The following is a 14,968-nucleotide window of genomic DNA, read 5'->3' on the forward strand; positions in this document are numbered from 1 at the left end:
TTTTTATTTTTTATTTTTTTCTTAACTAAAAATAATCAGCAAAGTTGCAGATCACCATTTAATCAGTCAAGTGATATTTATAGGGTATTTAATTTTTAGCATCTTCAAGGGAAAAAAAAAAAAAAGGGCTTCTGAAAAGAAAAATGTGAAATCTTTTTTCTATACCTGTGCTTTCTTATGAGGTATTTGCAGTGTCTTAGCAGGTATTCCTTTGAAGGTCGACAGAGCTTCAGAGACCAGAAGTCATCTAATCTCATCTTCGGAGAGCAGGACTTGCCGGGATTCCCTCCAAACAAGTAATGAACCTACACAAACGAGAGGCAGATCAAGAAACCGACTGTTTATGTACATCCATTAAACAACGACTATGTCAACATATTTGGAGAAGTTTATTCTGGAAGGAGAACTCTCCCTTTTAGATAAGCTGCTCCATCTTATTATGAACCTCATTAGGTTTACTTTATCCCTTAGGAAATAAAGTTCTCTTGAAGTGCTTATATATTAAGATAACAAAACATCCACAAACAAGGCAATCTCTTTCTTTAGGAAAAATTTATAAGCATAAATATTCAAGTACATAACATGAGCAGAAAAGGATCCAATTCAAATCTTGTTGCCCTGTTCCAAATACCTGATGTAAACAACACAAACTGGTGGATGACCAACCTCTTTTCCAATCATGTCCTCAAAGACGCCAAACTACCACCATCATGAGACTGTCAAAATTAAGGCACCTGCATTAGGGCCCTTCTCCACTTAGGGCGAAATAGATTGTATACATATAATTGTGAGATGATCACAGCAATCAAGACTCTCTTTGAAGAAGAAATTTTTAAGCTTGTTAGACTGAGAAAAAAGGAACTTTGTAGACTAATGCACTGACTCCAGTCAGAGCACTGTCAGTGAAGGTGCACTTCTGAAGATGCTCAAAATAAAGTGACATGTCCAGTCCAGCACACCACAGTCTTGGGAGATGAAAATAGGCCTGCATCCCCCTTAAGTCCTGTAAGCTCCAGACAACCTTAATCTGTCTTGCAGACAAAAATATTTCCATCTTCTCTGGAAAGGCAGATTTATTTCACCTTAATACAACAGCCTAGCTGGAAGATGTTTGATACAATTACTACGTGAGGAACAACAGGGCAAGATCTACCTGAATAAAGAGTAAAACAAAAAAGGTAAAACTGTAATGCTAAGAAGAGCTGAGAAAGGAAAGCACCAAATCTTATTTGGAGTCAGATGTCCCAACCATTGCTGTGACTGATCTTCTATCAATCCAGAGACACCAATCACAGAAACACTGACTATGGCTGTATGCAGAGTTCATTAGTTTGAAGGTAGCTCAAATGAAGTAGTCTTTAACAGCCTTTCTGAGAGTTTCAGATGCAACATCTTTGAAATGCAAAACTATATTTGCAGAATGAGGCAAATCTCAAGGAATGTGGAAGTGTTAAAAAAAAGACGTAGTTTCTTCATTTTTTTTTCTTCACATCATTTCGTATTTCAGGCTCTGAACTGCTGATATTAAACAGACACAAAGGGTCTTCAAATTCTGAGGTTCAAGAAGCTTAACAAGCTACCTTTCTACACAGCTTTAAAAATAATCACTCAAAACAATGTATTCTACATCCCACTGATGTAGGCTCTCCTTATTTATATCAGAGGAGTTTAGAAAGGTCATTTGAACAGAGGTTTCTAAAAATAAGACTCTTCAAAACAAGCACATCAAACAGCTCTTCAGACAAAGCTGGGCAACTGCCACAATTTAGAAACCTTCACAATAATTTACAGAATTTTGCTCTCAATCTCATGGTACTTTACACTTCAAGGATGGAACAGTATTTACAGCCTACCACTAACACGTGCAACGAAGACAAACAACACAAGTTCTCCAGACATTGCACCCATTCTTCCTCAAATTCCCCCCCCCACCTGCAAACTTTCCCATATTTAATTAACATCCTACGGAATGATAATTATATTTGTCTTTTTCAGTTCAGGCTGTTTCAAACTGGGTAAAACAAATTATTATGTTTAATCACATAATATCCCTGAAATTTGAAGTAAATTTGTCACTAATTTAAATTCATAGATAATGAAATTACAGAAACCTAATCCTTGGGTTTAGGTTTTTATCGGTTAACTTGCACAATGCCCTAAGTTTACTCATCAGTCATGCATACACTATAAACAATTTTAAGTATAATTAAGCATGTATTTGTCCATTAAAATCAGATAGTTCTAAAGAATGATTTTTGCTTCTGACATGCTGGGGAAGGTAAGGCACTTGCTACAGCAGATTCTTAACAGAATCAAAACAAAGTGTTCAAACACGCTTTCTCATAGAAATGTAGAGTACTTGGAAGGATGAATGCAACAGGTTTTTTTTCTTTAGTTTAAAGAAAACTCCAGTTGCTAGCAGGTTTTTAGATCCAGCCCCGGAAGATAATGCACAAAACTTCAGGTGTTTTCAAGTATGAGAACAGTCAGTAGCTAGCTGCTGGACAAAATCTGTAGGTTTAGTAAAATTCACTGCCTGCACTTTGATTGCGTGTAGGAGCCATCACATTTCATTTGCACTGATGGGAAAAGTACCTTAACTGCTTGTTTCAAAACACAACAATGAGTTAACTGAAATTTACCCACCAGATTAATCCAAACAGGAACATCAGACAAAAAACTGTATTAAATTGTACCGCCTGCGAAGAATCAACCATGCTGGATGAGCAACAAGAGTGAAATCATTGTGTATGTATCTAAACCCTCATACCTTGTGCAACTCGTCGTACACAAGTTGATGGGCAAACCTTGGGCAGGGCTCCTCCTCCTGAAGGCTTTTACCTGGATTCTCTTTTGCTGCTTGGTCATTTTTATAGACACAAGACCTGCAATATATAACAATAAGTAATGATTGATAGTACCTCGGTGGTATCTTCAGATGTTGCATTACTTGGTAGCAGAACGGTCACTATGAAATATTTTTCATTATGGAGAATAGCATCTTGGACACATCAGAGATATGGGAAACCTAGGCCACAAACTTTATCAAAACTATGATTTCAATCACTGATTTCCATGCAGAATTAAGTTTTTTTCCAACTGAAGACCCATTTTTAAAAAACAGCACACATGCCTTCAGAGTGACTGGCCTCATGTTAGAAAGAACTTAAATACAACAATGCTGCCAGCTCCAGAAAGGGGTAGTGGCAACCAATTACCAAATACCATACAGCAAATAGATGGAGATGTTTTCTCAGAATACAAAATCTAGCAGCCACCCGATGTAATACTGAATCCAGACAGGAAAGAGCCGATAGCTCTAGCATGAACTTTTCTCCATCCCCATTCATAAAGAGAGGAACAGTTTCCTTCACTTCTAATAAACAGTACCACGTACGCTGGAATTAACAACTTCCATTTTGACTGAATTTGTTGCACTGACAATGAACCCTGGCCTTGAGCATTTCCTACAGGAAAAATTTAATATAAGGACTTACTTCTCCTCCATCCTCCAGTAAAGGAAGAGCTCATACAGCTTCCCCCTTCCATGTGCCTTTTTTCTAAAGACTCTGGGAGAGGTGCCTGAAGGGAACTCAGTTGTCTTTAAGATTAACAACCACTGCATGGTTATAAGTAGTTATTGAGTTACTTGGGAGGTATGATCGTGCGGGATTGCTTTCTAAAGAAACCCGCGTGGAGGTTAGAAATAGTACTCCTTTCATCAACTTACCAGCTGTTCCTCACAATGTCATAAATCCAGAAAGAATTCCTTACATTCTCTTCCCGCTTCTCCTTGTCTTTACTGAGCCCTGACAAGACATGGATTTCATTCAGTTCTGGATCAATGGTAGCCCTTTGAGTGAAACCTGTCATTGGAACTGACAAAAAGAGAAGTTACACACTAAAAATGCAGGAGTACACAAGAAAGGATCCAAGCACCAGACAAAAGCATTTTTCTCCCTCTGAACTTCAGCACATTTTCCGATTTCCATGGTGCAAGCAGGAGATTTCATTTAACTAACTTCTCAGTATTCTGGGATAAAGAGCATCTTACATCTAACCTCACTACCTAGTTCCCCTATTTTCTTCTTTTTAAGTACTTTCACCTCTTCATCTGTCACATAAAACCAATTCCAATGGACTGAGTGAAGCCAAGCCAGTATTTTTTTTTCCTCTTTCAGTATTCTTGTTAACTGCCACAACTTAAAACTGAAGCAGCACATCTCTAAAAGAGGAGCTGTGTAGAAGTCACCAAGCAAACAATTTACTTCTCGCGTGTGCCCTCCAAAACCACGTGAGAGGGACCAGAGCAAGAAACGTCACCCAGAAGCTGACTCCTTCCTTCCCCCATAAGGGTAGGTCCTGGGTAACTTTGCTCATTCCTTTCCTCTTTGTGATGCCTGGAGGCACAGAAAAAACATCCAGAGAGCTGCTGTTTCCTAGGGCGAGATATGGACAGGGCTTTGGGAAACTCTGTCTCCAAAATTAGAATAAAACTGCATTGCAATAGAGCTAGGCAATCCCTGCAAGATATGAATGGAATAATTATTATTAGCTCATCTGTAAAAGGAAGCATTGATTCCCACATAACTGAAAAAGCTGGAAACTCAAAAAAATTCAAGATGAACTCACAACTACATAGCTCACAGCTTTGTGTTGCTTCTTTTAGGAAAAATATTTCAAGGAAAGGGTTGTTTTGTTTTTGGTATTTTCTGAATAGTTATGGTATAATTATCAGGCTATTCTTCTGCTCCACCTTCAGGTTCAGAAGTATGGTGAAATACTGAGGATTCCAGCAGTTTTCATCATAATTCCCCGAAAAAAGGTCAGCAAATTTGTTTGGCAGTCCTTTTTGTTTGTTGTATAATTCCCATTTCCTGTTTCCCTAGGCAACCATCCTTCCAAAATGTATTTGTGAAGAGCACGTGATCTTTGTTTACAGATCCTGTTTGTCTCATTTCTCTTTCTGGGTCAGTTTACAAAGGCTGGTAAAGGGTCCTGGCCTCCGATCAAGATTTTGGCATGAAAAATTCTCAGAACTCTTGTATTTTGCAAATTCTTCCCTGCAATTAACTGTGAACGACACACACGGCCTAGAAAACAAGCCCTGTGCTAATAAAGCCATTTAATATCGCTGTTTAAGGATACACAAACCGGTATTTTGTAAGCCTCTTCTGTAATAGGTTTTGGTCTCATGCTTCTCTGTTTTCATTTGGTGCGCCAGGAAAGTAATAAATGTCAATGTAAAAATTCTGGGCAGCATTTGGTTTTCTACAGCATAAGCCCTTACCAAAATCTTTAGTAAAGCCAAAAAATAAACATTTCTTAAAATGCTTAATTCTTATGTAAACCTAAGCAGAAACTGAAATATATTGGGGTATTTCATTTTCAGAGCCCTGTTGACAAACTCCTTGCTTATTGTTTTTATGGAAAAGCCTTCAGAGCCCTCATCAGCATCAGCCTCCCTGTTTTGACCTTCAATTTTGCCATGAAGTTTAAAGGAAAATTCATCCGGTTTATAAGCAAATTGGTACAGAGCAGAGGAAAAAAAAAGCAAGGAACAATGCTGGCACAAGAACACCTACGTACCTTGTTTGAGCTGCAAAACCACAAGGAAGCTTTTTAATCCAACTAAAGAGTACTGTGAAAGTCACCCAATAAAGAAATCGAGAGCAAAAAGACAATCGAAGACCAAAAATCGTTAATTTTTGGTAAGTATCATGTAACGTGTTTCTTTGCATAGTCAGGGACTGAATTGTTGACCCAGAAGGATTAAACTCAAGGCATATTTGAGATATTTTTGGCAGGAGAGCCATCTAAATTTGATCAGCAATGCTAATGTAGATGGCAAATGTCTATGCAACCCTATCTGCTGCTTTGAACATTCGAGACCATGCCGTGTTTTTAGAAAAAAAAAAAAAGCATGCAAATCTTCAGAGCATTAATACCTCAGGCTCACTGAAATGAAAATTATTATAATCATGAAGAATATGGTTAGCATATTACCATTGATACAGAAAGCATATGAAACTCGTCTACGGAAGTCTCATCCCTCCTCCTGAAATATCGTTAAATAAATGCATTTTGTATCTAGCTTATGCTTGATTTTCTGAAGCTGAAATTATTATTTAAATAACGAAGGAGGGAAAAGTCTCCAAAGTTCAGTGCCTCTGTTTTTTAATCTTGGTAATAAAATATGATTCATCTGCAGTAACTGCAATCAAAACCAAATTCAAGTCAAGTAATTCCGAGCTTCCCTCAGCAGTACATTAATCTCCTCTTGAGACTGTTCCAAATGCAGAAAGTCTAGAAAAAAATTATACCCAAAAATATATATAATATGCATTTAGTAGGGGCCTAAGACAAGGAACAACTTGCAAAAACTCTGACCTTAGTAACTGTATAGAAGTCATACTGAAGCAGTGCCTTAGACGACACAAAGCTGGAATCCAGTCTTTTGCAGAAGACAACCAAAAGTTAGATGCAATATAATTAAACAAAACCCCCACAAATTTGATGAACAAGTCCCTAAATATAAATCAGAGGAAATAAGGCAAGCTACTACACAGTAGGAGGGAGATGCTGCGATACTTTAAAGACAACAGAAACATCAAAAAGATGTTTGCCAATGAATTCCGACCCTTGATAGAGCAAAAGGGCTACAGAAAACGAAGAGTGACAAACACTTCCACTAGGGGGTAAGAGAGCTTCATCATTTGCAAGTGCAGCTGACTTGCAGTCGATGCTGGATGGAATTCAAATCATTGAGGTCAGCATATTAGAGAGGGACAAGGGCTGTAAACTTGCGAGAAGTCCCCGTGATATTTAGCTAATAAAATGTATGCTGGGATGGAAATCTCGTTTCGCATGCAAGACGTTAAATCGAACCTGTAATGGATTGCTTAGGATGTTTGGTTTTTGTGTTTGTTTTTGGTGTTGGCTTTTGTTTATTTTAAATCTTAAGACTCAATAAAAAGTCATACCACAGGATAAGAATCAGACCCAGTAATGCCAAGGGACTGCAGGAACTACTGTTTGCAAGGTACTGGATCCAAGGGGTACACAAAGCTGTACGAAGGGCTGCATCGAAGTGCCCTCACTCTTCCACTTCTCTGCATACATGCAGAAATAAGTCAGCTTTGGAGCAAATCTCCCCAATTTCACGCTGTTCGGAGCGCCTCTCAGGCCCCGCTATCACTCAGATCAGCTGCGGGCAGACGGCTCCAAGGACATAAAACAGCAAAACTGAGAACTTAGCCCTGGCTGCTCTGACCACGACGCTGGCCCATCACAGAGCGCTATCAACTTGGCTCCCATGACAATACATCGCTGATTGAAGAGGAAAAGCTGTACCAAGAGATTGCTCAACAGAAAGCAATCCCAAAAGCAAGTCTAGAAGATGGCGAATGTTTTTCACGTGCTGCTGCATCTTTTTCCCCATGATCCCATTATTCAGGCCAGTATAGGAAGGCAATAACTAAATGAAATTAAGGGGTCTGAATCCTCTCTCCAAAACTTAACGTTTTCATTTATTTTTATGTAAGGAAAATGAAAAGCTTGTGGCCTCCGTATGTGAAAATAACAAGCAGCTACACAGGCCCTGAGTTTTGAACACAGCCAGTTACATAAACAAGTAATAATTCCAGAAAAAGCTTTGATAAGATGCTGTGTAACCATGTACAGTATAATTTCTATTTAAATATAATGCATGGGAAATGCTTTTCTAGAAGAGTGACACCTAATCATGCGACAGGTATGTTCCCACTACTACAATCCCTACTTACAGGCATTTATTTGATCATAGTGATCATTTCAGCAAGCTGAATATTTTTTGGCTTGTATGTGCAAACAGCCACAGTTGTTTCGAGCGCAGCGTTGGCTGCTGCCAGCATCTAAGCAAAAAAAAAAAAAAAGAGCTTTTACAGAGAGGCAGAATTTGCAAAGCAATAAATTGGAGTTCACGCAGAGGTGGTGCTCATAATACTAGGCAGAGGTTTGGAAATTAAACCTCGTCTCTCTCATTGGAGGAGGAATTATAGCATGTTTTTCAACACGCTCCGAACACACAGCGATGGCAAAACAGTAATATAAACCCCATAGTCTGCAGAGCACTTCTGCAGGATTCACGAAGAATAGTTGAGGGAAGCAAGTTCGTCGACAGAGCCCTTCAGTGCCACCTAAATTACGATTGCCTCCGAACACGTTGCTGCTAATCTCACTGCAAGTGACTCGCAGGCATCCTCCTCCTTGTGATGCCTCATGATTAAAAGAGCAGGAGAAAGCTACGTCACGTGGACAGCGCTGCTCACCAGCACCTGGCACCTCCCGGATGGATTAATTGGAAAGGGAAAAAAAAAAAAAAAAAAGCAGTAGGTCAGCAAGTTACCGCATACCTCCACTTGTAATTCACAAAGCTGAAGCAGCACCCCTCCTGGATTTTAATGGAGCAGCCCCTGATGAGTGATAGAGATAGCGTACGGGCCAGCTGTTGACACAGCAAGATAATGATTATCCTCTTGGATTTTTCATGATGAGACTGTGCTTGGAAGTCGGCCAAGGAGCAGCCAAGGAGACCGTTTTGAACTGTTTGGTTGTCGTGTTGAAAAAGCAACAACACGGTGCTCAGCGCACAAGTTCTCTCCCAGGCTAGATGGGATTTTGGAGAAAACGGGTCATTTAGTAAATTCCAGTGGAGTTCTGCTACTACGCCATCCCCGTAAAGCACTCTTAGGATTTGGTGTCTGCCTGGTTTCCTCTTCACCTTCATAATCAGAGCAAAATATTTCGAGATGGGTTCAGCAAAAGACCACATGTTAAACAAGAGCATGTAAGGTCCCTCACACACACACCAAAAAAAAAAACCACCACCTTCCATGACAAAAGACACCCTGGTCACTTGCCATGCTGACCTTAAATTTAACACAGGGCAAGCCATGTTGGGTGTCAAACAGAATCAAAATGGGATATTCAGACCACTTGTCTGAATTGGCTCCTAGCTGTGTTTTCCAATTTGATTAATGTTTTTCTGACGCTGTCTTACTTTAAATCAGGATTTCCTAGACTGGGCAGTGTCGTCTCTGTCCGTGGTACTTATGCATGAAGCCTCAGCCCTGTCGGGTGCATGGCTTCATGTCTGGAAGGAGCATCAGCTCCAGCAGGAGAGCTGGGAACTTCCCAGGTAGACAAAACAGGGGCAGTTTGTGCATGAGAACTACTGCACCATTAAAAGGAGCTGTAAGAACACACAGGGCTTGCTCCCATTTGACTTTGGAAGTCGCTCAGTGCCAAGGGATAGGAGGTGATCTTGGGTCTCCTGCAGCAGGAAATTCTCCCTCCAACCAGGGGCTCGGACACCACCTGAGTCAGGGCCAAGCCGGATTATCACAGGAACGTTGCCCACAAGTCTTCCCATCAGCTCCGTTAGACCCGAAAGGACTGCCCGCGATTAGTCACGGGTTGCATGCTGAGCAAGTCAGGCAAGCTGTCAGTGCAGCCTTTAGAAGACATCTGATCCCGGTGACATCTCCAAACCACGCATATGCCTCGTAGATCTGTTCTGGCATGTAAACGACGGGTTTTTTGTTGTTGTTCGGGGGGTTTCTTTTGGTTGGCTGTTTTGGTTTTCCCCATATCTAAAAGGGTACGTCCACCGCCACACACTTCTGTCTCTTCTCCAACCACAGGCTCTACTCTTCAGCCACACATCCTCCAATTTGTAACACCACAGCCTTTCTTCATATCAGACTCTTTATCACCGTTGCAGTCTTTTCCTCAGTCCCATTTTGGCCGTTTGTCTAGCTGACCTGACAAATTGCTCCTTGCTCCTAACACCTATCACTGGAGAAAGGTAATCACCACCAATGGCCTAATTTCATTTTGGTGCCCTCCTCTGGCAGCAGAGAGAAGGCACCGGTTGTTTTTTTTTTTGATGCAGTGAGGAGGAGAAAGCACCAGTGCTCACTCTGCAGAGAAGGCAGACACCAGGAGCTGCAAGGCTTGCCCACGCTCAAAGCAGACTGAGCCACGAGAGATTTTTATTTGGGGATTGGGACTAGATGATCTTTCAAGGTCCCTTTCTATCCCTAACGTTCTGTGATTCTGTGATTTTTAGTAGCAAATTGAGCTCGTCAGGATTTGCCTATGTGCAAACCCATCTTTCAGAAACTGTACCTTGGTCAAATTTGAACCTTTTTCCAAGGAATGAAAAAAAGATATGGCTAAACTTGCTGTAGTTCTTGTCCTGTATGCGAGTGAAAAGGAAAATTTCGGTGAGACGTATCACCCAGTAAGCGATAAGCACCTCTCTCAAGCACATCACCTACACAAGGGATTTGCCAGGTTCAACACTTAGAGCACAACTAAGAGCAGAAAATCACTAAATAGCATAAATATCTCATCCAGAAGGTCGGACAGCAGCAAAACCAACAGACCACCATAGTTTTCTAGCGCTGTAACCATTCCGTATTACTGATATGCCTTAACGTTTTACTACATTTTTTCATGTTCTCACTACTCTAATGGAAATTTTTAACAAATGACCAATTAAGTTTTCAAAAAGAGTAAAAATCAAAATAGCTCAACTAAGAATAGAACTGAATGCCACACGCGAGCCAGGAACAAAATGTAATCACAGGACTTTATCGGAACATTTAGGTCAGGCATCCTCGGCTCCACTCATCGCACCGAGCGGCGCGGAGCTCTGCAGCAACCAGGCAGGGAATCACTTTGTTCAGGCAGATCAAACCTTTATGTATCATCACCTAACAAGAACATACTAAAGACTTGCTCTTTGGGGTGAAAAATAACGCTGTCAGCATTTACTGTCTTGTATGTAACAGGCATTTTGTTCTCTTCCTGTTAAAATGCAAATAATCGTAGCATTTTCTTTCAAAGGCAAGGGAAACATTCAAATCCGTTTGTTTAACTTTCCGCACACAGGAGAACAGCGAACTGAGAATCTACTCGTGAATTATTTCCAATGAGTCATTTTCTTACAGAGTGTACTATTCACCACCCTGGGGCCCGTGGGAATGGGGAGGAGAGCTAAATTTTCCATATATTTTCTCTTTATATTCTCATTTGCTTAACCGATCCTTGCAGTTAGTGCTGAGAAGCAGAGCTTGATGTCTTCACTAGCCATAAGGCGAGCTCAGTATCTTTAAATCTGAAGCAAACACAAGGGCCAGCTGAAAGTCACATATTTTCAAAGCTTCTGGCTATCAAGAAAGGTAGTTTTTAAAAAGCAAAAATGGCAGTATGCTAGCAATTCCACGTGGGGAAAAAAAAATAATCAATTCTTTAAATGCTCTAAGGACCACAAGCAGTGTGTGGGTGTGTGCAGAGCAGCATCAGGCAAAATGCAGGCACCTTATTAAGTAAGATTGTCAACAATACAAGCTGTTTCTTTCTTGGAAGCACTCAAGTAAATAAGTCACTCCAGAGAAAAAAATGTTTGGGTACTCTTCTCCCTCATTGGCATACCTAAATTAAATGAGCAAACAACTCATAACCATCAATAAGTCACTTCAGAAGTTCAGCAAAATTACTTGTTCAAATTAAGCCTGATCAAAATAAGGAGGGATGCCTGAATTTAAAGGAAAAATGGCTTCCCGGGGATTTTGGTAGCTGGAAGAACAGAAAACACGATCAGGCCTAAACATACATAATTTGAAAAATATTAATAGCTTGTCTCTCATAGTAGTACTAAAGTAGCAACACAAGTTTCAGCTTTGGAGGCATAGCCTCAAAATCAGGATATCTGCAAGGGAGGAAAACGTGCTTACATATGCAGAGATCCTTTCTGGAAAAATTTACCATGCTTCTATGTCATATTTGAGGAGAAGAGGTATAAAATCAATTCTTCATGCTTGTGTTACAATGCCTTTTGGGTGTTTCTAGAGGGTTCTGGCACATACAACTCTGGCATCTATTAGTTCCAGTGGTGTGAACCAAGCCCGACTGACGCTTTGCTCCAGCCTCCTACTGTTGCTTAGCCCCAGTTTAGCACAGGAACATCAACACAACGAGCAGCAGCAGCCTCATCTTTCTCATCAGCTCGGGCCAGGCAAAATAACCTCTGCCCCTTTACTCCAATTCTCTGTCTCCGGCCATCCTATCTGCCTTTCTGCATCTCAAACCGAGCCAATTACTTCTCTGTTTTACAACATCTTTCACGCAGAGATCATTTTTTTAATTTCTACTTTCCTGTTTCACGACAATTATTTTTCATCTTTTTTCTTGTCTCTGCTGAAATTGCAAATAAGATTCACTGGTTGCAATTTTGCTGACTTTTTTTTTGTTTGTTTTCATTCGACGGGCGTATGGTTTCACGCATCAATTATTTGTATTGTGCTAAAGATGGCGAATATCAAATGACGTGGAGGACAAAAGAGCTGGCATAAGTTTAACCTATATACCGGGGAGTTCACTTGGGTACACAGGGCTAGTTAAGGATGCTAACCTGATACCACAGGACGCTGCAGCTGGCCGTTCACCTACTTAACGATACGTTTCTCAGATGTACCAGTAAGAGGAAATTACTACGTAATCATAGACTTACCCATCCCCGAATCCTTCTTTGTACCATCTGATATGATATCCACGTGGTCGCTGTCTACATCGTAACTGAAGAAGTCATTCAAATAAGTCTTCGATCTCTGGCCACCAAATACATATAGGCAACGATTTTTCTAGAAAGGTAAAAAAGTATTTCTTTACTAAGTACTTATTTCTGTTTCACAGAAACATTTATGAATGAATGAGTAACAATTATTTTTCTTCTAAGTTGAAAATCCTGCCTTAACTACCTGAGTTCCATTGATGTTAATTCAGTAAGTACTTTTTACTTCCATCTGTGCAAAGATTCGCAGTGGAACAGTTGTACAGAACAGTTTATTATTCTCAAACTCAGTAAAAATTTTGTAATTCTTGATTGAATTCTCGAGCTTCCCATGGAGCCAGGCTGAGGGAGCTGGGGATGCTCAGCCTGGAGAAGAGAAGGCTCCAGGGAGAGCTCCCAGCGGGCTGCCAGGGCCTGAAGGGGCTGCACGAGAGCTGGGGAGGGACTCTGTGCCGGGGGGTGAAGAGATAGGACAGGGGGGAATGGCCTTCAAGTAAAAGATGGGAGATTTAGACTAGCTATAAGAAAAATTCTTTACTGTGAGAATGGCAAGGCCCTGGCCCAGGCTGCCCAGAGGAGCTGTGGCTGCCCCATCCCTGGCAGTGCCCAAGGCCAGGCTGGATGGGGCTGGGGGCAGCCTTGGCTGAGGGAGGTGTCCCTGCCTTAGGGTCCCTGCGGGTCTTTTCCACCCTTAATGATTGCATAATGTCAGAAATCAACTAGATGGTAATTTCACTGTTTAAACCAGGAACAAAGAAGAACTGTAAGAGAAACCATCCAGATACCAACACACTTAGAACAAGAAAATAAACAGCAAGCCAGGTTTATTACTTCTTTCAAGCTTTCCAGGTGGAAAGTCCTTACGAAACTGATTATTTTTCTTTCAAATGGCTGTGAAAACAGTGAAGATGCTGAATTGCCATGAACTGTGCTTATAAAAACCTACATTCTTACATTTACCGTGGACATCTACTTTGCAAATCCTCCAGTTCCTATGCATTAGTTTGTGTGGCAATGTTTTTTGACTAGATTTGAGAGCCATTAAAAACAGAAATGAAATTGAAAGCTTCTAAAGCACAGCTTTCAGTATGAAAATTCTGATTTCTAATTTGAAAGGGACAGAGGAAAAACTCTGTAAGCTGTTCAAACTGGCAGTTTTCAATTGGTGGTATCAGTACACATGTGAATGCCACACTGTTCATTTCAGTTCTCTTCCTCACTGTTCTCAAGGCGGAGTTCAACATTAGCACAACTCTGCAAACTCCACTTGCTACCACCAAGAAACTCACATGTAAATTCAGTGCAGAAGTGCCATTGCACCGCATCTGCCTGTGTAAGCGGGCAGTTGATGCAATTCCCCTCTAATAAGGTAACTTCCAATAAAATAACACATGTGGAAAGATAATGCAGAGCATAATGATACTGATCATCCCTCCTTCACTACCCTTGTCCTGCAACTCCCCTGTCCTGCACTTATACACATGGCTGATGAGCCCACGTTGAAAAGGAATGGAAGATTATTATTTTTTTTTTTTTAGTATACCCAATAACAATAATAAAGTGTCACATAGCTCCCACCCCCCTAAACCCCTGCTTTTCCCCATCAGTTGCTGGATGAAGAGCCGATAATGCTATCTGTAGCGAACTTACCAGCTGCTCAGGAGAACAGGCAGCAGCAGGGTGCCTGCACTTCTGAAAGCACAACAGGTAAGCCCTGCGCTAGCCAAGTTTACCTTTCCTGTAACTACATGGGGTATTCACTAGACCAGAAGATTCTAAGACATTTTACCAATTTCAAAAGGAAAACACTTTAGATTAAATTGAATCGGTGGCCTCTGGTTCAATCGCCACTATTAAACTAAAATCAACTACTTAGAATTCACCTTGCTTTTACTTGAAATTATATTCAGTTGAAGTCATGAAAGCTCTGCCTAAGACTTGAATTAATACCACCTGCACTTACCAAAAAAGCATCAGACTGTCAGTGAACATAAAATCAAGTGAGACAACACACCACTTGGGAGATTAAAGAGCTTCAGCCTCGCAAGAAAATCAAAACCAGATGTTCTCCTTAAGGTCAGGCATAATGAATCACAGTATAGCGTGGATACTTACAGAATGGAACAACATACAGTGTCCTATTCGAGACTGGATATCCTCAGGTCCAGCGTTACAGGAATCCTCTCTCAAAAGCTTCCATGTCTGACACTGGCAGTCAAAAGCAAACAGCCCGCTGAACTGCGGTTCACTGGCTCTGCTGTCATCAACACTGCCGTTGCAGGTCAGAATTCTGCCTCCAAAGGTATATATCATGTGTTTTTCAGAATCCATGCACATCTTGAAGGACAA

At 40.8% G+C, this 14,968-nt stretch overlaps 1 protein-coding gene across 2 annotated transcripts in view; it reads right to left on the reverse strand.

Annotated features, from left to right (window-relative positions):
• Window positions 1-14,968, reverse strand: part of MKLN1 (muskelin 1) — a 94,265-nt gene that overhangs the window by 12,155 nt on the left and 67,142 nt on the right. For both annotated transcript variants that reach the window (XM_083830601.1, XM_083830602.1), the window contains 5 exons: window positions 14,735-14,956; window positions 12,560-12,689; window positions 3,731-3,878; window positions 2,771-2,885; window positions 166-305 (listed from right to left, as the gene is read on the reverse strand). In XM_083830601.1, the coding sequence (XP_083686727.1) occupies window positions 166-305; window positions 2,771-2,885; window positions 3,731-3,878; window positions 12,560-12,689; window positions 14,735-14,956 (755 nt within the window). The remainder of the gene's footprint in view (window positions 1-165; window positions 306-2,770; window positions 2,886-3,730; window positions 3,879-12,559; window positions 12,690-14,734; window positions 14,957-14,968) is intronic.

The sequence above is a fragment of the Anser anser genome (genome assembly GCF_964211835.1).
Source record: "Anser anser genome assembly, chromosome: 1".
Classification (NCBI taxonomy): Eukaryota; Metazoa; Chordata; class Aves; order Anseriformes; family Anatidae; genus Anser; species Anser anser.